The following is a 24,806-nucleotide window of genomic DNA, read 5'->3' on the forward strand; positions in this document are numbered from 1 at the left end:
TCGGTCCAGTCTGTATCCCACCAACTTAATGATATATCTCAACCATTTTGTTCAACCTTTGTCCAGCCTGTCTCCCACCACCTGAATGATATATATCAACCATCTTGTTCAGACACTGTTCAGCCGGTATCCCAACAAATCAAAGATATATATCAACCATCTTCTTCAAATTCTGTCCAGCCCGTATCCTACCACTTCAATATTATATATCAACCATCTTGTTAATTTCTGGCCATTCTGTATCGCATCAATAATTACAATTTTAATTTAAACTGTACAAAATGGCAAAGTGTTAATCTTGACAGCATTTAAAGTAAGTCAGTTATTTCATTGTTTGTCATTTTTGGAGAGCCACCTTCTCTGTTGCCAGGGTAACAGCCCATGTGACTTGCAGGGAGTGGTGCACATTTTTATCGCTCTCTGGTCACGGTCCCTCTGTGAGAGACAGCGGCCTCGGGAGCAGATGTAACAGACTGATAGTGGGGTAGGGAGGATGTTGTGAACATTGACTGTATCGACTGTATTAGCCCAGTGTTAGAATGAAGAGAAAACTAATGAATGTGGGCATTACATTTGTGCAGCTTTGCTCAGGTCGTCACAATGATCTTGTAATCAGTCAATAGTTGTGCATTATTTAAAGTACAAATAGAAAATGCTGGAAACATTCAGAAGATCGGGCAGCATCTTGGACAGTCCCAGTTCTGATACTGAATCTTCCACAGTTTCTCCTTCCACGCATCCAATCTGATGAAACGAGTAAAAATTTTATATTAAAAACATTTTATTCCTGTTATCCTACAAAAAATGTGATGGCCAATTGTGCTGGGCAAGACCTCGTTTAATAATAAAATAATGCTAAATTGAGTTCAGTTTAGCTGCAGGAGACAATGTTAAACGTATCCCCGGTATGTGGTGACACACGCCCAGGTTTCCAGCCCGATCATTGGTCCAGTCAGATGATCATCAGGTTCCCGTTCTGCCATAGGTTGATGGAGTGTTAGTTTTTGAACTCTGATTGGTCGAAACACTACATCATATTATCGGAGCAAGGAGTCCTAGTAGAGTTACTGTTTGGGATGTAATCCTTGGAAACTCCGGCCTATGGAGCTCTCAGTATTTGGGATTTGGCCAAGGTCAGTACTTATACAGATGGGACACGATGTTTCTCCTTCTAAATGATTCAGTTGTCTCGGACATCTGGACATTGGTTGTGGGTACGCACCACTTGCTGTGAGATGTGAGGACGATGTGCGAGGCTTCTAGCGTCGGGAAGTGACAGATTCAGCTGTGTGACACTGTGAGGGTGGGTCATGGGATATCATAGTTTTAGATCCAAGTAAAATGGACCCGGGGATCAACCGGCCCAGGTTTATGAGGTGTTGAGCGAGTATTTCTGGTCTGGGGGTTCAGTGTTCAAACCGTGTTTGGAAATTTCCCCTCACTGTCACCTGTCTGTCAGGCAGTGGAAATCTAACGGATTTTAATGATGGATGTCTGCGGTAAAAACTTAAAATGTTTGAAGTAATTCTAACGAAATGTGTGAACCTGAATCGTCAAATTTGTTCCTCTCCCCCACCTGCTGAGTGTTTCTGGTAATTACAGTTTTGTTTTTATTACATTCACCCTGGAATGGTTTAAATTTCCTGAAATGGCCCTGATTTCAACTGGGAATGGAAATGGCTCGTTCTGTGATAGGAGAACTGTAAAGAAACCACAACTTTTACCATTAAGATTTCCTGGTACCAATTTGCCTGTTATTCGTGGGAATGTGTTCAGTACAGTTGTTGCTAACAAGGTTCACATGAATAATCTCAGGAATGATCGGCTTTATGTATGAGGAGCATTTGATAAGTCTGGACGTGCTCAGTGGAGTTCAGACGGTGGGAGTGGTGTGGGGAGGTGAAATAAACCTACTGAATGCTGAAACGCCTTGATACAGTGGACATGGAGAGTCTGCAATCTGAGAGCACAGTCTCAGAGTAAAGACACTTCCCTAAACATTGAGATGAGAAAAATCTCTTCAGCCAAAGGATGGCTGCTGTGTGGAAATTGTTGCCGCAGAGTGTGGTTGAGGCTGCGATTTGCATATATTTATGGCAGATTTAAATATGTTCTTGATTGATCAGCAGCTTCAGAGTTAAAGGATGAGGGCAGGAATATGGTGGTGGAATAAAACTTATGGTTTAATGGTGAACAGACTCGTTGGACCGAATCATCTCATTCTCCTCCTACACCTTGTGTCTGACCATAACTGAATGATGAGTCCTTTTTATCCCAGATCAGGCTTTGTGAAGTGCGAGGGGCAATTTCAGATTGTTCATTGAGATCGTTATATTTGTCTTCAACATTTAAACATCGTTAAGTGGACATATTTTGCTCTCCTTTGTATTGTTAATGTGCTTTATTATCTGTCTGGTTGAAGTTAGACCTGCGGTGAGAGGTTCATTGGAAGAAAAACCCACAACTGGAAGCAAAGCACGGCTGAAAACGAGAGAACAGCAACAAGTGAACCAGCCCGAGGACTGAGAGCACCAACTGGAGAGGACTCTTCTGACTCGGAGTTCACATTTATTCAGTCGGGAGAAAGTTTGGTGAATCTCATTTACTCAAACACTGGTCCTTTAGACATTACATACCTGTACAAAGGAGTGTAGGAAACAGTTGGAGTGAGACTGAATGTGCCCAGAAGTACCAGTTGTGCCTCTGCCAGACCCCGTTGCAATCACTCCAGGTCTGGTAATGTGCTTCCAGCAGTCCAGCCCTTTGAAACCACTCCCATTCCCTCACAGTGGTTACTCAGTTCAAGATCTTGCATCCTCTGATGTAGCTGTTGGTCAGTTCTGAGTGGGGAGTGGGAAAGAGACGCAATCACTCTAGGTGTCGTAATGTGCTGTCAGCAGCACATCTCTTTAAATCCACTCGCTTTACCTCATTTCAAGGTCTTGCATTTTCTGAAGCAGTTTTTGGTCAGTTCTGAGTGGGAAGAGGGTATCAGAGTGATTTATTTATACTTACTATCTTTCAAAAAATGTAATTCCTTGAATTTATTTGCTGCAAACTTACTACCTATACCCTTTAAATTCTCAACCCAATTATTGAACGTCACTAAGCACTGGACTCGAGTTAAGAAACAGCCCGTCACCGTCACCCAATCATGTGTTTCAAGACTCTGAGGCTCTGTAACAAACTCAATGTTAACAGCAAGATTAGACAGTAACTAGTACAACAGATTTGTTGCTTCCTGAAAGGACACGTATCCTGTCTGATCCAAAGGGAAAGGTCCTCCGTTGTTTACAACTTGATTTGACCCGGCACCCGTCATCCCCGGTCATGCTGCGTCCGCCAACCCACACGAAGCATGTTCCCGCTGATGGGTGAGTCCAGAACTAGAGGCCACAGTTTAAGAATAAGGGGTAGGCCATTTAGAACTGAGATGCGGAAAAACTTTTTCACCCAGAGAGTGGTGGATATGTGGAATGCTCTGCCCCAGAAGGCAGTGGAGGCCAAGTCTCTGGATGCATTCAAGAGAGAGTTAGATAGAGCTCCTATAGATAGAGGGGTCAAGGGATATGGGGAGAGTGCAGGAACGGGGTACTGATTGTGTATGATCAGCTATGATCACAGTGAATGGTGGTGCTGGATAGAAGGGCCGAATGGCCTACTCCTGCACTTATTGTCTATTGACTATTGACCCCAATCTCCCTCCACCCCGCCGATAGGCCCGCATCGTTCCCATCGTTCACCCCACTATCGCACACGTGGACAGATCCCCTTCACCAACATCCACCCTCTCAGCTTGGGTGTCATAACTAACTGATCATACATTCCCGGCTCGGGCGCAAAAATAAAATGAAATTAAAAATAGGAGACCCTGGACCCCCCTAGATGCCTAGCTACGTCCCGGCCCTTACCCACTTCAACCGACCTTCGAATTACACAAACCTGAGATCAGCCCCTTCCTCACCGCCGCCCCGATCAGGAGAACCGCCGGCAGTCGCTGGGTTCGGCACTGTGCTCTGATCTGCAGGAGGTCCCCGCAGCGCCGCCTGTGGTAGGACGTCGGAGGGACAGCAGGGAGTGTTCAGGTGTCGGTTCATTCTCTGTGACATCCTCCAAACTTTACATCAACATCCAACTGACTCTGGGCGAACTTTAATGACCAAGAGATATAATCTCTGTCAGTGATCAGCTGTCTGAATGATTCGTTCACTGTCGGGGTGTTTAGATTGCTGGGAGACTAGGACTGCAGGGACGAGAGGTCTTCTGTTAATTAGTACTAATCTGTGTTTCCCCGCTTGCAATTCCGGTTTACAGTAGTAAAACTGTTGTTTATGAAAATACTAAACAACGAGACACTGCACTGACTGATCAGATCACCCTGGAAACTCTTCTTCAGAAACATTCTGAGTTTTGTGACCCAACTCAAGACAAGCACCTACTCTACGGACAACATGGCAGAGCAGGGCACCTGGCAAGGGACTTTACTTCACACAGCATCGGATTCAGTGATGGAACCCGTTAAGTACCTTCGTTCTCCTCCTGAAATCATTAAAACCTCCACTAACTTGCCTCACCCACACGTGACGTCACTCTGGCGCCGCCACATAAAACCATAAAACATTGGAGCAGAGTTAGGCTACTTGCCATCTGACGTCACGTGCGCGGTTCCTTACGTCTGGGGGTTTCTTTCTCACTCACCGGTATTCTCACCAAGTTTGGAAATTCCCACTCACAGTTGCCTGTCTGTGAGTATCTGGAAATTAAAGAAACACTCAAGATGCTGGAGGCCTGAAAACAAGTCAGAAATTGTTCAAAGCCATTCCAACACTGACCTGAACAATTATCTTTCCACACATGATCTTTATCTGTTGAGTGTTTATTTCATTTGTAGCTTTTTAATATATTGTCTTAGAATGTACTAAAAGTGAGTACTTAGAAAGTACTAAAAGTCTCATGGGAATTGGAGATGTGTGTAGCTGGGAACTGGGCTGCAAACTATCAGATGGCATTTAATGTTGATAAGTGTGGGGTGTTGCACGTTGGCAGGACAAACCAGGATTTGACTTACACAGTGACTGTTAGGGGCTGTGGTATGTGACAAAACAAATTGACATGGGAATACATATCCACAATTACTTGCAGGTAGCTTCAGAGTCGTAAAGAGAGCTTTGGGCATATATTGACATTTATAACTCACTCAGGCTATTGAGAAGAGAGTTTGGGATATTAATACCAAAGTGGTAAAAGACACCGTGAATCCAAATATGCAGAATTGTGTTCAGTTCTCGTCATCTACTTGGAGGAAAGATACCAATAAGCGTGAAAGAGTGCCGGAAAAATTACACGGACGTTGCTGGTATTTCAGTAAAAAATTATCAAACTTGATTCCCTCGAATACAGGAGAATGAAGGGACATCCTAGCAGGGTTTCAACTTTTTTATGCTATTTGTCCCTACAATCAACTGAGGGGTCCATGGAACCCAAGTTGTTCACCCCTGCTAGAGATATACAAAAGTATGATGGTATAAATAGGGTGAATGCAAGTACGCTTTTGCCCCTCAGGTTGGGTGATGTCACGGATTTAGGGCAAAATGTGAAATATTTAAGGGTAATCGGAGGGCTAACTACTTCACAGAGGGTGGTGCGAATGCGGAAACAGTTCCCAGCAGAAGTGAGAGATAAAGGTTCAATTGTAGTACTTAACAGATGTTTAGGGAGATCCATGGATGAGAAGGTATGGAGGGCTATAGTCTGTGTGCAGGGGGATGGGACCACACCGAACTTGGCACGGACTGGATGAGCTAACAGTCCTGTGTCTGTGCAAAAAGATACTCCCTGTCTATTCTATCAATATCTTTCATAATCTTATAAACCTCTATCAGATCTCCCCCCAGACCACACCGCTCCAAGGAGAACAACCCAAGAATTCCACTAAAAAATGGATTTTGTTTGAATCCATTCTGACGAAAGGTCGGGAAACCGAATTGTTAACTTTGCTCCTCTCCCCACGGCAGTTCCTTATTTGCTGAGCGATTCTTTAATTCCACTTTCTCGTCATTACACTCACCACGGAACACGTTAAATCTGCTGGAAATGGCTCAGGGCACCAGCTCCCGTTTTGTGATAGTAGAACAGTGAAGAAATCAGAGCTTTTCCCCAGTGCACTATCCTGGTATCAATTGTCCTGTTATTCCTGGAGATATGATCAGTACAGCTGTTGCTAACAAGGTTCCTAAGATAAAGCTGGTGGATAATAAACTTCATGCATGAGGAGCATTTGATGGCCCTGGCCTGTGCCCAGTGGAATTCAGAGGGATGGTGGTTGGGGGGGGGGGGGGAACGGCGTTGGGGGTGATTATTTACACTAACTGAATACCAACAAGCCTGGACATAATAGGAAAGGAGAGGACGTCTCGATTAGACAGAGAGTCATTGATCAGAGAGTGCAGCCTCAGGATAAAAAGAAACTCCACTGTAAATTCAGAGGGGAGAAATTACTTTTGCCAGATGTTGGTTGATCTGTGGAATTTGATGGCACAGAAAGTGGTGGAGGCGATCGTTGGGTACATTTATGTTTTGCATTGCTAAATAGGTCGAGTATTATAGCAGGGAAGCAAAAATACGGTTTGGAAAAATAATCGTCTATGATTGATTATGGAGCGGACTAGAATGACCGAATCACCTAATTCTAACCCTATGTATTATGACTTGTGTCTTATACCATGACTGAGCCAATGACTTCTTTGTATCCCATCACGACCAAGAGAAAATCACCAGTTTCTTGAAATTCAAGCAACGCATACAAAATGCTGGAGGAACTCATCAGGCCAGGCAGCATCTATGGAAGAGAGTCGATTCGACATAAAGTTGCTGCCTGGCCTGATGTGTTCCTCCACTATTGTGTGTGTTCCTTTGTATCGCATCTCAGGTTTTGTAAAGTGTGAGGGACAGTTCCAGATATCTTCACTCGGATCATTATTTATGCGTTCAAGATTTAGATTTCAGTTTAATGCTCGGTTCTCCTTTGTATTGTTAACGTGTTCCAACATCTCTCTGGTTAAAGTTAGACCTGCGGCGAGAGATTTATTGGAAGAAAAGTCCACAACGGGAAGCAAACCACGACTGAAAGCAAGGGAACAACAACAAGTGAACCAGCCCGAGGACTGAGAGCATCAGCTGGAGAGAACCCATCTGACTCGGAGTTCCCATTGATTTAGTCAGGAGAGAGTTTGGTGAGTCTCATTTATTCTAACACTGGTCCTTTGGACATTAAGTTTCTGTACCAAGGAAGGTAGGAAATAACTGGCGTGGGACTGAATAACTGAAGAAGTGCCAGTTACGCCAGTTGCAATCACTCCAGATTTACTAATTGCTGTCAGCATCCCAGCTCAGTGAAGCCACGCACATTCCCTCACATTGTTTGCCCATTTCATCTCTTATCGGCTCTGCTGCTTCCTTGCTTGGCTGTGTTAGGTCACAATAATCTCAAAATGCGTTGACTATTTCCTCCCTTTATAAGACGCCGCAGTGCTTCATGCTGTAGTGGCTGCAGAAATGTGGAATTACCATGAACTACAGCAACATGTCATTGACTCCTCTGTCTATTGCAAGCTCCAATGATATACTTGCCCTCGAGTATATCGTCGTGCAAGCCTCTGCTAAGAGCAAACCCTCTTGAAGCCAAATGTCCCAGCACCACATTTCATTCAGACCTAACTAGCAAATGCCAACCAATAATAAACATTTACATACCCTGTCGTCATCAAGTACTTTTCTACTAATAAATTTTCAGAACCTATGAATCTGTGATTAAGCAGAAATAGATTTTGCAATGTTCCCATTTGATCTTATGCCAAAGCATGGGTTATAACTGTACTTAAGTTGAATAAATGTCCTTGCGGCCAGCACTGCTATAGCTTCCGAAGTCGGTTTATAGTCAGTCATATCGGGATAGGAAGCAGGTGTTGGGCAAGATGATGGAGGAGTTGATATTAAGGTAGATGCAATGTTCAGAGAGACTGTGGAAGGATTGGCTGTGGACAGGGCATCATGTAGTGAAAAAGGAGCAACAGTTTCCCCTCCCCCTCACTCCACCTCTCACCCTCCTATTGTTTTGCCGGTGTTAATCGCGGGAGTCAGCAAATCTTTCTGCTCACTAACCAGTGAAAGTAAAGCCTTGATTCCATTCAGAGCGCAGTTTCTTTATAAAGAAACTGGGCGGGGCGGTGACCTGGCCAGCACGGTGCGGGACCGAGGGCCGTGCTCCCCGTTCCCTGTTACTTACTCTACAGTCTACCGCGCGCAACAGCTCACCGCCCCGCCCACTGCCCACGTGCGCCCTCTCGTGAAGCATCGTCACCCTCGCGCTCTCGGGCTGATGTTGAGACGATTTAAAAATGCTGCGCGTGCCCGGGATCTCTCGTGAAGCGCTGTGAAATTCACTTATCCCTCATTGGTGACAGCAAGTGCCAATTTAGCATACCAACCAATGGGGATATGCGTTTCATCATTAAGGGGTTCCCTCCATAGACCCCACCATGTGTTTCCTAACAAAACTCCCGGGAATGAGCCAACAAGCTCGTTTTTTTAATGCTGCTCTTTCTCGCCAAGGAGTTGGCAGAGCTGTAAGGGCAACGATTGAAGTGGGAGAACAGGGGGTTTATCTCTTCTGAAGTGGCGAGGTTGAAGAAGGCTTCAGTATATGTGTAGTGGACACCGGTAAAGTGTTAACCTGCAAGTGCGGTGTTGAGTGATTTTGAGAACAATTCACGATCTTTCTATATGACACAATGGGTTGGAGGGAACCGGTGGCTGCCTTTTGTTTGAGGTGTCTGGTTTTAAACAACGGAGTAAACAGACCCACCTCGGGCCAGCAGTCTGTCCCACTGGGTGTTTTGGGGTCAGATGCTTGGAACATGGTTGCTCCCTGTCTGCATGAGCGATTTATCTGAGGGACAAAATGCAACACTTACAAGTCTGATATTGACTGAAAACAATTGTATTTATTATTGTATATTGTTTATGATACAATCATTGTCCAATTTATGTTCAAATTCAATAGTCAGTCAACCATACATGAAAGCCGATGAATACAGTGAAATAAAACAGCGTTACTGCACACCAAGCTGCCTTGTTGGAAACTGCCTATCCAAGATACCACAAGGTCAGGCTCATTGACTGATAGTATTATCTAGCCATCGTCACCTCTGTTGTCCTCTCCTTCCTTTACCTTCTATTTTACCCAACATGGAATACTGTCTTCTCTTGATGTGGTCAAATTATCTGAGTTTCACATAAAGCAGAGCAGATGTCCAGGAATCCCCATTTCCTTAAGGATTTGCTGTCGTTTATTATGGTCCACACTGTTGAAGGCTTTAGAGTAGTAAATAAAACACAGATAAATACTTTTCTGGAAGTCTCTTGATTTCTCCATTATCCAGCATGGGTTTGGAATTTGCTCTCTGGTGTCTCTGCCTCTTCTAAAACCAGCTTGTACATCTGGCAGTTCGGGTTCCATATATTGCTGGAGTATTGCTTGCTCGATCTTTAGAATTACCTTTCTAGCTTATGAAAATGTTCGGTAATTTGAACAATCCTTTACATTTCCCTTCTTGGGTATGGGGATAAAAACAGATCTTAATCCAGCTTAAAGGTCATTGTTGTTGCTATTTTTTCCCCAGATCTGCTGGAAAATTGTATGCAACACATTTACAGCATCACCTTCTAGAGTTTTAAACAATTCAACTGGACTCCTATCACATCCTGCAGCCTTATTATTGGCGATGTTTTCTATCACCCATTCGACTTCACTTTCCAGAATGCCTGGCTCTAGATCGATGAGGGAGTGATTGCAGGTGGCTTCGCTGTTGGATCTTTCTGGAATTCTTCTGTGTGTTCCTGCCAACTCCATTTGATGTCCTTTGCTTCTGAAAGGTCTTTCCCTTCTTTGTCTTTTCCTACGCTCATTTTACATGAAATGTTCCTTTGATTTCCCTAACATTCAGCAAAAGGTCTCTTGTGTTTCTTTTTCCAATTCTGTTGGCTTCTTCAGCTTCAGTGCATCGCTCCTTTAAGAAAGTTTCCTTATATTTCCTTGCTATCTTCTTGAACTTTGTGTTCAGTTGGAGGTCTTTGTTCCAATCTCCATTTGCTCCCTGGAATGTAGGAGAGTGAGTAGTGACTTTACAAACATGGTTTAAATTATGAAGGGCAGAGTAACTGACTCACTCCTTTATTTGTGTAATTCAGGTCATTGCCAGCAGGTGGTGCTTTCTGCCACCCAGACGGCAGACAAGAAGACGACAATCAACCAACTTCAGTCAGACTCAGAATGGACACAGGTATGCTCACTGAGCTCTTTCTCATTAAAACTCTGTCCTTATGGTGCACGTGTAGTCAAATTATCAATAGTTCAGAGGGATAAACTTGGGCGACAATGGGGCAGAAAGAAAGTGCCATCAAACGGGGTCATTGTTCCACCTGGTAAAGCGACTTTGAGCACTGGAACAATTTACCAGCTCCAGCGCAGGGACCTAACAACGGGAATGGTCGAATCACTCCGCTCACCAGGCAAATCTTCACCTGAGAGAAAGGAGAAGGAGCCCCTGAATAAGCTGGGAGTGGGTAACACTCAGACAGGAATACAACAGCGGGTAATGTAACAGTCGAGGGAACAGATAGAATTTCCGTCAGCATTTGGTACGCCCTGATGTGGGAAATGCCTCCGACAGCCATTGAGAGAAACAGATGGTGTTTTCTGTTTGGAAGGGCAATGGTGAATTCTCCCCCAAATTAACGGGTTGTTGCACAATGGAGATGAGGGGAGTTCCCGGTGTCTGTTCCCCATGGCCGAGTTAAAGAACGTTATATTGAGGGAGGATGGGCTGGGTGCAGGAGACAGTGAACAAGAGAAATTGTACACAGGGAATCGGGGGGGGGGCTACTGAAGCAATTAAATGTCCTTGGCAAATAGGATTAAAGTAAAACAAAATAATAAGTGGAGAGGGCACCGTACAAAATGCTGGAGGAACTCAGCAGGTCAGGAAGCACCTATAGAGAAAAAATAACCTTCAACGTTTCGGGCTGAGAATCTGTAAATTGATTTCAAAGTTGTCTTGGGTACATAAAATGGAGTCAGCACTAGAGGAGCGTTGTTCAGGCTGAAGGTCTGTGAAAAGTCGTGTCCGCAAGGATCACTGTTTCGCCATGCGTCGTGTGTGTGAATCAAATAGGTTAATCATATGATATACTGGGTGGACTTATTCGTTGATTTACAGAGTTGGAGGAGTTGAATAACTTTGGGACTGTTGTCAAAGTGTTCAGCATCCAGTTAGAAATAGGAACAGAGAGTCACCAAGTACAGATAATTCAGGCAAATGTGAGAAGTTGCATTTTGAGAGGTCAAATTCGCGAGCAATGTGCACAGTGAATGTTAGGACTGATAATAAGATTGATGTACTGTCGGGTCTTGTGATGGATGTGCATAGCTCCCTGAAGGTGGCAACACAATTGGTAGTGTGCTAACGATGAGTTGAGGTATTTGTTAAAGTTAGACTGTAACTGGATACGCGTTGGTTAAGAGACAATTTCAGTATTGTGCACAAATCGAGAATGATATGGAGGGTCTGTAGAGGGTGCAGACGAGTTTCACCACAAAAACCTGAGGTAACAGGTTAAGTTTAGATGGTAAAGTTTAAAGGGGATTTAGGATGCATGTTTTCCACAGAGAGTAATCGGTGTCTGGAATGAACTGCCGAGGGAGGGACTGGAAACAGATACCTAGCAGCGTCTGGGAGGCGTTTGAACTCATGAGTAGGCCGGGAACGGAGGGATATTGACCGTGTTCCTGAAGATGGGATTGGTTTAAATTGGCATCGTGTCCGCATACGCATGGTACACTCTACTACTTTATGTTCTATGACCGACTACAGATCTGAACTCCGCCATCTCCGCCTTCCTGACAAATTGTGACGAACACCAACTGTTCCAGTTGACGAGATTCTACATGGAGCGACTGGAGCAGGCGATTGAGGAGGGTGTGGAGGGAGTCGGTTTCATGTTAACTCATGATCATCATTTCAATGAGCGAGAGTATCACGTAAGTGGTTGGAACATAGGCTGAGTGTAGATTCTACTGAATCAATCACAGACCGACAGAACCGGTGTAACGGCACCTCTGGGCAGTGAAAATCCTGTAATGCTTGTGGTGAACATCAAGAAAAGAGTTTTCATCTGCGAAAACCCTGAACTTTTATTAACCAATACAAGCCTCTCTCCAGTTTTCTGATCACATTCATTTATAGACAGATTAGGATACAGGCAATGATTGACTGGTGAATTTAGTGATGTGATACTTGACGGACATTGCAAGTGGACAGAGAACCACTTTACACCACTCAGTCTGACATCACATCATCTTCCCAATGTTCGACCTTAATGGCCATTCACCAGTCTGTGTTCTTCTCATGACCCACGGGTTTCCCACAAATCAAATATATAGGGACATATTTCTCAGCTCATTCTCAGTCTACCTTCAACCCTATTTTCAACTCAGGCAACATTGACTATCGTCTCTCATTTGAACTGCTGGCCCTTATTTTGATCAATATCCCAACATGCCTCATGTTTCTGTTACCTTTTGTTCCTTGTGACTTCCAATTTGAGTTTGTAATTACCGCAGCATTTACTGTTAACATGGGAAGTGCAACATTAGTGCCACTGAAAATATTCCAAACATCTACAGCTAACATAGAATTACAAGGAAACAGCTTTCCAATGGTCCTTGTGCTACTGGAGTGCATTCACCTATTGCCACCCAGAATGAATATTAGTGAAGAGCCAGACACCATACTGAACACGACATTCCACGTGAGGCAGCTGACAATTTCAGTCCATACTTCTTACTCAACATTCCCACCAGTTGGCTTTGGTCTGTCACACGTGCACAATAGTCCTGAGTTTGCTGGCTGCTCCTCACTGCCAGTTTCCAGCTGTTGGCTGGCACTGGACCCCTCGTGGAGCCTGGCAGTGAAGGGTGAAGCTGCTGCGGTTCACCAGGGATTACCCTGGCGAAAATCAACAGTGACCCGGCCATAGTTTCACCTAGTCATAGTCATCAAACCCAACAGTACAGCAACAGGCTCTTCTGCCCATCTAGTCCACACCGACCTATTATCTGCTTAGTCCCATTGAACTGAACCCGGATTGGTGACGTCCATAACTCCCCCATTGAATGAACTTATCCAAACTGATCTTAAATAATCAACTCGAATGTACATCGACTAATTAAGATGGCAGCACATTCCGCGCTCTTCAGCAACCTCTTAGTGAACAAGTTCCCTCTCATATTGCCTTTCACCTGTCATCATTACCCTATGATCTCTAATTCCAGCCCCACCCAACCTCAGTAATAAATGCATTTTCGCACTAACTCTCTCTATACCTTTTATAAACGTGTATACCTCTGTCACATCTCTCCTGGTCCTCCTACACTCTATGGAATAATGTCCTAACCTATTCACACTTTCTCTATATCTCAGATCCTCAACTCCTGGTAACAATCTGTATTTTATTCTGCATTCGTTCAATCTTATTGATATCATTCCGGGAGGTAGATGTACACATTGCTTCAAATTAGCCTCTGCAACATCAACTTCGACATAATATCCCAACTTCTGTATTCAATATTTTGATTTATGAAGCCCCATGTCCAAAAAGCTTTACAACGTCATCTACCTTCGACAACACTTTCAAGAAATTTTGGATCTGTATCACTTTGCAGGATCTCATCACACTTCCTACTCTTGTCATTGGTACCAACGTGGACCAAGACCTGCTCATCCTGCCCTTAAGGAAGTTTCAGAGTCGATATGAGATATCACTGACCTTGGCAAGACACTATCCAAAAATCCTGTTCTCATAAATAGAATCTCCAGTCTGTTCTCCTGACCATTGAACTCCCCCTGTGTGCAGATCAGCAATTCTCATCCCTTCTGAGTCACAAAGCCAAACTCAGAGCCAGAGGCATAATCACCGTGTCTTTCCTCTGCGAGACCATACCCCGAAACAGAAATCCGTATACTTGTTACAAGGAGTTTCCTGTAGTGGCTGCCTGTTCCCTTCCCCCTCTTGGCAGTCACCCAGTTTCCTGTGTTCTGCGCCTTGGGTATAGCTCCCTCCCTGTAAAGTCTGTCACCTCGAGTGATACTGGAGGTCTCCCTGACTTGCCGCACCCTGTAGGAAGAGCATCCCACTATGCTGCCTGGCATTCCCACTGTTCTAACAGTGAAACAGAGAAGGGAAATATTACCCAAGATCGACCCAAGCCTCCGCCTCTCCTCACTGAACCCTCTCTGACACAAAGCCTCAATAACCTACCTATCTCTGGCTCACTCACACTATGTCTGCTCCTTTTAAACCTTGCCAAGTGGATAAGTACCCCGCAATCTGTGGCGTTCAGAAAGTCATCACTGGCCACGCTAACTTCTTTTAAATTTCCTGCTACGAACAATTGCTGTCAGTGATCTGTGACGAGCAGAATGTGCTGGGTCAGTCCATGTTCAGGGTAGATTTGAACCCATCCCTCCGCTCCTCAATATATTCCCCATTGTTCATTACAGAGCGTGACTGACCTCGCGGAGAAGGGAAAACGAGCGGGCGCTTCCAAACTCCTCCTGGATCTGGTGATGGAGAAGGGCTCCGGGGCCCAGAGGGTGATGTGGGAATCCTTTGTGAAACTACATCACCATTTACCGAAGCTGAGCAGAATATTGAATGAAATACGGGAACGTGGTAGGGTGAACAATACACTGTGTGTTACAGATGTCAATGCTGATGAATTTACAGTATTACACAGAACAGACTTCATGCAGGTTAATCTGTTTGAACAGGTGACGGCCAGTTCACCTACATGGACACTGAGCGGGGTTTATCTGAAGTGCCCGCGCATCTGAAAGGTAAGTGATGGACTGGAAAGCTCAAAGCCTTTATTTCACTCTGAGAGTCTGAATACGTCTCTTTAGAGGCCTGTTTCGAGACTGTCAGAGTCTGGGAGACAGGTTTTTGTTGTTATTTCACACTGAGAGTCTGAATACCTGTCTGTAGAGGCCTGTTTAGAGACTGTCAGAGTCTGGGAGACAGGTTTTTGTTGTTATTTCACTCTGAGAGTCTGAATACGTCTCTTTAGAGGCCTGTTTAGAGACTGTCAGAGTCTGGTAGACAGGTTTTTGTTGTTATTTCACTCTGAGAGTCTGAATACGTCTCTTTAGAGGCCTGTTTAGAGACTGTCAGAGTCTGGGAGACAGGTTTTTGTTGTTATTTCACTCTGAGAGTCTGAATACGTGTCTTTAGAGGCCTGTTTAGAGACTGTCAGAGTCTGGGAGACGGGTTTTTGTTGCTGTGGCTTCAGGACAGGAAGCAATTTGCATTTGTCACAACACCCGGCACCTTCCCAGTCTCGGGATCGGCACCTAGAGGCCTCTATGAGTTTGATAAACAGACATTCCCGTCGGCCTCTGTCCTGTTGCAATCGCTGTACCTACCTCTCCACCTATCTTTGTATCATCCGCAAACTTTGCCACGTATACATTTATTCCATCATCTAAATAATCGACAAACAATCTGAAAAGCTGCGGTCCCAATACTGATCCCTGCGGAGCACCACCAGTCACTGGCAGCCAATCAGAAAAAGGCCCCTTTTATTCCCGCTCGCTGCCTGCTGCCTGTCAGCAATTCCGCATCACGTGCCAGTATCTTTCCTGTGACATCATAGATTTTTATCTGCTTAAGCAGGTTCGTGTGCGGCACCTTATCAAATGCTTTCAGAAAATCCAAGTAAATGGCATCCACTGACTCTCCTTTGTCCAGCCTGCTTCTTACATCCACCGTGAAATCTAACAGAACTATTGCTAACTTATTTTGTCATTAGTCTCAAAGTACCTCGAAACCTCAACCTTAATTAAAGACTCCAACTCTTTCCAATCGCCGAGTTTTAGCTATCTGGCCGATAATTTTCCTTCTTTTGCCTTTCCCCCTTTTAAAGAGTAGAGTGACAATAGCAATCTTCCAGTCCTCCGGGACCATGCCCGAATCAAGTGATTCTTCAAAGATCATGACCAATCCATCGGTCATCCCTTCAGCAACCTCTCTCGGATCTCTGGGATGTAGTCCATCTGGCCCAGGTGACTTTGCACCTTAAGAGCTTTCAGTATGCTGAGAACTTTTTTCTTTTGAAATAGCAATGGCACTCACTCCTACTGCCTGTCACTCGCAGACCACTGCACGCTGAGTATCTTCCATAGTGAAGATATATGCAAAGTACACATTAAGTTATTCTGACATTTGTTTGTCCACTATTACTATCTCACCAACATCATTTTCCAGTGTTCCAGTATCAACTCTCACCTCCCTTTTACTCTTCATATAACTGAAAAAAGTGTTTATTATCCTGTTTTATATTATTGGCTTTTCTGCCCTCACATTTCATCTTTTCCCTTCTTATCGCTTTTTTAGTTGCCTTTTGTTGGATTTTAAAAGTTTTCTATTCATCCAACTTTCCCTCACTTTTGTTATCTTGCATGGCCTTTCCTCGGCTTTTATGCAATCTTTAACTTCCTTTGTCAACCATGGTTGCCTACACGTGTCACTTGAGAACTTCTTCCTCTGTGGGCCGTATCTATTCTGCAACTTGTGACGTATTCCCAGAAGCTTCAGCCATCTCCGCTAGTATCCTTCTCCAATCTACCTGGGAAAGCTTCTCTCGCGTGCCTCTGTAATTTGCTTTATTCCATTGCGATCATCTCCGCTAGTATCCTTCTCCAATCTACCTGGGAAATCTTCTCTCTCGTGCCTCTGTAATTCGCTTTATTCCATTGCGATCATCTCCGCTAGTATCCTTCTCCAATCTACCTGGGAAATCTTCTCTCTTGTGCCTCTGTAATTCGCTTTATTCCATTGCGACCATCTCCGCTAGTATTCTTCTCCAATCTACCTGGGAAAGCTTCTCTCTCGTGCCTCTGTAATTCGCTTTATTCCATTGCGATACTGATACTGTAAATTATGCTTCTCCCTCTCAAACTGTATTATGAATTCACTCATATTATGATCACTACCTCTTAATGGTTCTTTTACATTAAGCTCCCTCATAGGATCAGGGATATTACACAACACCCAATCAAAGATAGCCTTTCACCGAGTCGTCTCAAGCACAAGCTGCTCTAAAACACTATCTCGTGGGAATTCAATAAATTCCCTCTCTTGCGATCTGACTGCTGACGTTTGTTTGATTTTCTTATTCCCCGTGCACATTGAAGTCCTTCATTACAACTGCGTCATTAGCTTTAACACACGCCTTTTCCAACTCCCTTTGCAATCTCAACCCCATACATTTGCTATTTTCAGGCCAATATAGGGTCCCTATAAAGCTTTTTTTTTTAACTTTTACAATTTCCTATCTCCACCCACAAAGCTTCAACATTCTCTAAGCCTATGTCATCTCTTTCTACAGATGTGATTCCACCTCAAACCAGCACAGCCACATCATCAACGCCTATGCCTTCCTGCCTGTCCTTTCCATAAGACGTAAATCTTTTAACGTTAAGCTCCCAGCTATGGTCTTCTTTCAGCCACAACTCAGTGATGCCCACAACATCATAACGACCAATCTCTAATTGCGCCAAAAGTTCATCCACCTTATTCTGAATGTTGCGTGCATTTAAGTGCAATGCGTTTAGTCCTGCATCTGCGGCCTTTTGAATGTTGTGGATGTGGTACAATTTAACACTTTGCTCTGTCTGTATTTGAACCCAGTCATTGGCTTGTCCTTCCTTACATTCATGTTAAACCCATCATCTACTTGTAAAAATGCTGGTTCATCCACAGCTTTATCGTCCTAGTTCCAGTCCCCCGGCCAAAACACTCCCAACAGCTCCAGTAAATCTGCCCGGAAGAATATTGGTCCTCATCGTCCTAGTTCCAGTCCCCCGGCCAAAACACTCCCAACAGCTCCAGTAAATCTGCCGGCAAGAATATTGGTCCTCATCGTCCTAGTTCCAGTCCCCCGGCCAAAACACTCCCAACAGCTCCAGTAAATCTGCCCGCAAGAATATTGGTCCTCATCGTCCTAGTTCCAGTCCCCCGGCCAAAACACTCCCAACAGCTCCAGTAAATCTGCCGGCAAGAATATTGGTCCTCATCGTCCTAGTTCCAGTCCCCCGGCCAAAACACTCCCAACAGCTCCAGTAAATCTGCCCGGAAGAATATTGGTCCTCATCGTCCTAGTTCCAGTCCCCCGGCCAAAACACTCCCAACAGCTCCAGTAAATCTGCCCGGATGAATATTGGTCCTCATCGTCCTAGTTCCAGTCCCCCGGCCAAAACACTCCCAACAGCTCCAGTAAATCTGCCCGGAAGAATATTGGTCCTCATAGTCCTAGTTCCAGTCCCCCGGCCAAAACACTCCCAACAGCTCCAGTAAATCTGCCCGCAAGAATATTGGTCCTCATCGTCCTAGTTCCAGTCCCCCGGCCAAAACACTCCCAACAGCTCCAGTAAATCTGTCCGTAAGAATATTGGTCCTCATCGGATTCACGTGCAACCCGTGCCTTTTGTACAGGTCCTACCTACCACGGAAGGGGTCCCAATTATCCAGAAATCTGAATTTCTGCCCCCTGCTCCAAATGCTCTGCCACACATTTCTCTGCCACCTCATTCTCTTCCTATTGCCACTGTCGTGTGGCACAGGCAGCAATCCTGAGATCACTACTTTTGAGGTCCTGCTCCTCAGCTTTTTTCCTAACCCCCTGTGTTCGGTTTTCCAGACCTCCTCCCTTTGCTTTTCCTATGTCGTTGTTACCAATGTTTGTCACGACTTCTGGCTGCTCAACCTCCCTTCTCAGGATATTGTGGACGCGTCCAGAAACATTTCGGACAATGGCACCTGAGAGGCAAAGTACCATCGGTGTCCACAGAATCGCTGACCTGTCCTCCTGACTTTAGAGTTCCCTATTACCGCTGCCATCCTCTTCAGCTTCCTGCTCTTCCGCACATCATCGGGGAATTGCCTGGGTTCATGTACCGGCTCCTCAGAGAATAAGAGACTGTAGACCAGTGCGGGGTGTGTTACATCGTGACTGGCTCAGCCTGGAAAAGGAAACTGAAATTATGTTCCTTTTCTGTGGCTCAGTACTGACAGCTTCATCCTAAAGGAGTGTCAAGAACATGGGGTCTATTGTGAGAAAAGTAAAAGTCAGTAGAGCAAGTAAATGCCCCCTCACCCCCCACTGTTACCCTCTGCAGGGTTGCACAGTTCAGCAGAAGCTGAGCAGTGAAAGCAGTGAAACCACCCGCTCCACACAACACTCTCCTCTCCAGAATCACGTGTGCACTTGGTGCTCGCTGGAACACCGGGGAATCTGCAAACTACCAACAGAGGGGTGAGTGGAGCCTTTAACAGCGAATCTGAATCAGGTCAGAAATGTTTCTGGGCCATCGTCCATTTTCAGACACTCTAATCTCTGATCACCCGATTTCACCCAAACAGTGTCTTTAACGAGTTTTTTTTTATTAAAGAAAATAAGTCGTGAGCTCTGTGTTCATCAGATCAGGCATTGACAACCTATTTCTGTCCGTCCTAAGATGTTCGAAGGAAACACATGGAGACTCTGCGGACACAGACTGAAACACTGAGAGTGAACACGATCCTGATGAGGGAGAAGGTGAAGGTTTTCCAGCTGGTTGATCGATACGCTGAGCTGACGGTCATTTCTACTGTTCGAGATCGGAGACTGGTGGAACATGAGCTGCTGGCAAGAGGCAGAGACCACGAGGAGTGGAGACAGAAACATCTCCACAGAGAGCTGGAGAAACTCCGGACTGATCAGTTATTCAAGAAGAGCTTTGTTCAAAAATTGAAAAGATCTATCTTTGGAAACAAATCCGGGATGTCCGCAGCAGTGGCCGGAGTCCCAGGGAATCGGGAAAACAACAATGGTACAAAAGATTGTTTATGACTGGGCCACAGAGAAAATATACCAACAGTTCCAGTTTGTCTTCAGTTTCAACTTCCGGGATTTAAACTCCATGAACTGCAGAATAAACCTGAGGGAACTGATTCTGGATCAGTATCCCTACTTTGGGAATATCCTGGGAGAGATCTGGAAACACACAGAGGGATTGCTGTTCATATTCGATGGATTGGATGAATTCAATGACAAAATCAATTTTGTTGATTGTCGCAGAGACACCGAATCACAGTGCACTGATCCTGAATTCAAGTGCAAGGTGTCTGACATTGTCTACAGTTTAATCCAGCACAAGCTGCTCCCAGGGTGTTCAGTGCTGGTGACCACCCGCCCCACTGCGTTACATTTATTGGAAAAAGCAGAGATCAGTGTCTGGGCTGAAATCCTGGGATTTGTTGGTGAGCAACGGAAGGAATATTTCATCAGGTATTTTGAAGATCAGACGGTGGCAGAAGCTGTTTTCAAACACGTGCAGGAGAACGAGATCCTGTACACCATGAGCTACAACCCCTCCTACTGCTGGATCCTCGCTCTGACACTGGGCCCCTTCTTCACACAAAGAGTCAGGGACCCGCAGCGTGTTCCCAAGACCATCACCCAACTCTACTCCTACTATATTTACAACATCCTGAAAAACCACGGCCGTGAGATTGAGAACCCCCGTGATGTGTTACTCAGGGTTGGTCAGATGGCCTTCAGAGGAGTGTCTGAGAGGAAGATTGTGTTTACAGGTGGAGATTTGATCAAGTTCAATCTGCAGCCTTCCCAGTTCCTGTCCGGGTTCCTGATGGAGCTTTTGGAGAGAGAGGATTCTGCCCGGAGCGTGGTGTACACATTCCCACACCTCACTATCCAAGAGTTTGTAGCTGCAGTCACACAATTCCTGAATCCACATCCCGGGGATATCCTGAAATTCCTCACTGAAGCCCACAACACGACAGATGGGCGGTTTGAGGTATTTCTCCGTTTTGTTGCTGGTCTCTCCTGCCCAATGACAGCTCGGGGCCTGCAGGAGTTTCTGGGTCCATTTCCTCATCAAACAACCTGCCGGGTGATTGACTGGGTGAAGGAGGAGGTTAAACGCCAAACTGGGAACACATGGAGTGAAGCTGGTAAAAGGAGCCTCCTGAACACATTGCACTACCTGTTTGAGTCTCAGAATCGTGGACTGGTTCAGGACGCACTGGGATCAGTGGAAACATTTTCCTTCGATAGAATGACACTGACCCCGATTGACTGCGCGGTGTTGTCACATGTTATCGGATTCTGTAATACAATAAAACACCTTGAGCTGATTTACTGCCACATTCAGTCTGAAGGAATCCAGCGGCTGGGACCCGGGCTGCACAAGTGCCAGGAGTTGAGGTAACTGGATTTATCTCTCACTCTGAACTGTGAAACTGTTCCATTGTGTTGTTTCAATGTAAAGGGATTTGGGTAAAACTGTAGTAAATACAATTGTGAAGAATTGTGACAAATGCCATCCCCCTTCCTCCTGTCCGATCACTCTTCCTCATTAACCTTCTCCTGTCAGATCTCCCTTCCCCACCCCCGTTCCTGCTGTTGGATCACTCTCCTCCATCCCCTTCCATTTGTGGGTTCTCTTCCCTATACCCCTTCCTCGTGAGGAATCTTTCTTCTTCATTCCTCTTCCACCTATGGGATCTCTCTTCCCCATTCCCCTTCCCCCTGTGGGATCTCTCTTCCACGTCCCTCTTTCTCCTGTGATATCTCTCTTCCCCATTCCCCTTCCCACTGTGGGATCTCTCTTACCCTTTCCCCTTCCTCCTGCAGGTTCAGTCTTTTCCTCAGGTAGGGTCCGTTCCACCATCTCGCATGATCCTGTCTGATTCAAAAATCTTCCTCACTGCTGGATTTTCTCCCATTCTCTGTCCCTCTCGCATCAGTAACACTTTTCCAACCATTGGGGAAAGAGCAGGAATTTGAGGAGTTTACAGGGTCACAGACTGAATTACTGACATTCGGTGAATACCCTGGAGCTGGTCAGGGAGGGACATTGACAGTGATGGGAACTCCCATCAGTGATTTACTCTAGGTTTTAATGTTTCCTGAAATATCCGAGTGAGAGAAACTCCCTCAGACCCACGGTTTGAATCACTTTGTTCATCAATCTGTATGTTTGTGTTTAGACTCGGGGGGAATGAACTGGGAGATTCAGGAGTGAAACTGGTGTCTGCGGCTCTGAGGAACCCGGAGTGTAAAATACAGAAACTGGGGTAAGTACCAGACTGTGGGAGATTGTGTTTACAGTCACTGGGTGTCTGACACGGAACATTAATGTGATCAGTGTTACTGATAAACACTGGGGATTTGTACCATGTCCTGTCTCTCTGTGTCCTTCACCCTTACTCTCTCTCATCTCCAGGCTGAACAATGTCGGTCTCACAGATTCTGGTGTCGAGGATCTCGTCTCCACTCTCAGTACAAACTCATCACTGACGGAGTTGAACCTCAGTGGTAATGAACTGGGAGATTCAGGAGTGAAACTGGTGTCTGCGGCTCTGAGGAAGGCGGAGTGTAAAATACAGAAACTACAGTAAGTACCAGACTGGGGGAGATTTACAGTCACTTGGTGTCTGACACTGAACATTAATGTGATCAGTAATTGCGTTACTGATAAACACTGCGAGTTGTACCGTCTCCTGTCTCTCTGTGTCCTTCACCCTCACTCTCTCTCATCTCTAGGTTGATGGGTGTTGGTCTCACAGATTCTGGTGCCGAGGATCTTGTCTCTGCTCTCAGTACAAACCCATCACTTTCGGAGCTGGACCTGGGATCAAACTCGCTGACAGACCGATCTGCCCCCGCTCTCCGCCGCCTCATACTGACCCTCCCAAGTCCGAAGGACATCGGGTGAGTGTTTGTGTTAATGTTCAATGTGATGAAATATCAGCGGATTCGTGGATTTTCTGGCAATATTTGTCTGTGATTGTTGTTGAAACATTAACCCCAGTCCCCTGTTGCTGACACTGTTGTGTAATCTGTTTATTTCATCTTTATTCCTCTGTTTCAGGCTGGAACACAATCAGTTCAGTGAGACCGGGGAGAAGGAACTGAGATCTCTGCAGGAACACAGACCCGGACTGAGAGAGTGGATCTGAACATCTGAATGTGTGAACATACCTGCCCACGGGAATGGGACACTTAGCGGATTCCCCGGCCTCCCTTTTAACTCCTGCTCTCCCCTTTAACACCCGCCCTTACCTTCAACGGCCGCCCTTACCTTTACTGGCCGCACGCCAGGTTTAATTCCCAACTGTTCTAACGGAGCAGGCGCTCAGTGACATTGGAAGCAGTCCCGCAGTGACGTATTTCTGCCTGTTGTCCAGAGTTGCAGCTTCCGCCAGATGTGCGGGTTCGAGACCCCGGGGAATTAAACAGACAAGAAGAGCCCGGGGGGCCAGAGCTCAGCATGGGACACCAGTAACCTGGGGTCGGATTATCCCAGGAGAGAATTATTTTCCTGAGGTCGGTGCATTCGGCAGTCAGACCAATAATAATGATGTTAAATTGACAAATATCTCAGCAGTGATCCTGGATCTACAGCGATCCCGGACACGGCCCTGAAGTGTGATTTTATCATCATCGGTTCCCCGATGCAGAGTGACGGTGAGAAACAGGACTGATTATTCAACCGGTCACTCGTTGTCGCCGGTCAGTTAATTGTGTGTGACTGTGAGTGAATCGGGAGCAACTTATTTATTCCCGCACGTCAGCAGCTCACACGTTGTTTAATTTACATTTGTCATGATGAAATCAATAAACCGCTGTAACTTCCTGTCTTGGTGTCGGACTTGAGCCTCATTAAAGGAGAAACAGTGACTGGGGTTACTGCGGCCCCCCCCCCCCCCCGCACCCGGTGAACTGTAATAATGGGTCTGAGCTCCTTACACTGGTACAGCAGCGTCTCAGCTCCAGGCTGAGGGATGTCAGTCTGACAGTGTCTGATCCCCAGGATCTCCTCACTTTCCGTCCACATCCAGGCTGATCACCGCTTCCTGACACCCCAGATACGTGCACTATCCTGACTCTTACCCTCCAGCTCTCACAGACAAAACAACAAAAGAGATTGGAAGCTCATATGCTGTATAATATATGACCGGCGTCTACAAAGGTCACGAACAAGAGAATGGAACAAAAACAATCAATATGGGGTGTCAGACTCAGCCTGAAGCTTTGTATGCATTGTCCCTTCATTGTCACTCCGGGACCTTGAATTTCAATATTCCTCAATCAGACACAGAGTGAAACTCCCGCCACATCGTCACATCACACACTCACAGGCTCAGAAGCAGAGTGAATCTCCGTCAACACCATCCTATCTCCGAATCCCTGGATTGGACACAAAATAAATAATCACACACTTATCTTACAGGGTCAGACACAGAGAATTCCCTCCATACAATTCCATGTTACACTCCCAGGGTCAGACTTTGGGAAAAGATTACTCCGGGTTGTACCATGACAAAGGTCCTGCGTCAGACACATCACATCGTCTCCCACCGCATCGTCTATCACACACTCCCCGGATCAGATACAGAGTGAAGCTCCCTCAGTGTTTCACATCAATCACTCCTTTGGCTCAGACACAGACCAAAACATTCTCCACAAAGAGCCATCAAACATTCCTGAGGTCAGAAACAGATTGAAGGTTCTTCCTCAACATACCACCACACGCTCTTGGGGTTAAAACACAGAGTAAAGCCCACTTTGCATCATCACATTACACAATCTCCGGGAGAGCTACCATCTCGACCCCACTAACCGC

At 45.6% G+C, this 24,806-nt stretch overlaps 1 protein-coding gene across 1 annotated transcript; it reads left to right on the forward strand.

Moving 5' to 3' along the window:
* Window positions 1-19,862: 19,862 nt before the first annotated feature.
* On the forward strand, window positions 19,863-23,816 carry LOC140721298 (NACHT, LRR and PYD domains-containing protein 3-like). The gene is made up of 5 exons (XM_073036167.1): window positions 19,863-21,382; window positions 22,168-22,254; window positions 22,404-22,574; window positions 22,724-22,891; window positions 23,052-23,816. The coding sequence occupies exons 1-5, from the start codon at window positions 19,983-19,985 to the stop codon at window positions 23,137-23,139; spliced, it is 1,914 nt and encodes a 637-aa protein (XP_072892268.1). The 5' UTR covers window positions 19,863-19,982; the 3' UTR covers window positions 23,140-23,816.
* Window positions 23,817-24,806: the final 990 nt, after the last annotated feature.

The sequence above is a fragment of the Hemitrygon akajei genome, unplaced genomic scaffold, assembly GCF_048418815.1.
Source record: "Hemitrygon akajei unplaced genomic scaffold, sHemAka1.3 Scf000053, whole genome shotgun sequence".
Taxonomy (NCBI): Eukaryota; Metazoa; Chordata; class Chondrichthyes; order Myliobatiformes; family Dasyatidae; genus Hemitrygon; species Hemitrygon akajei.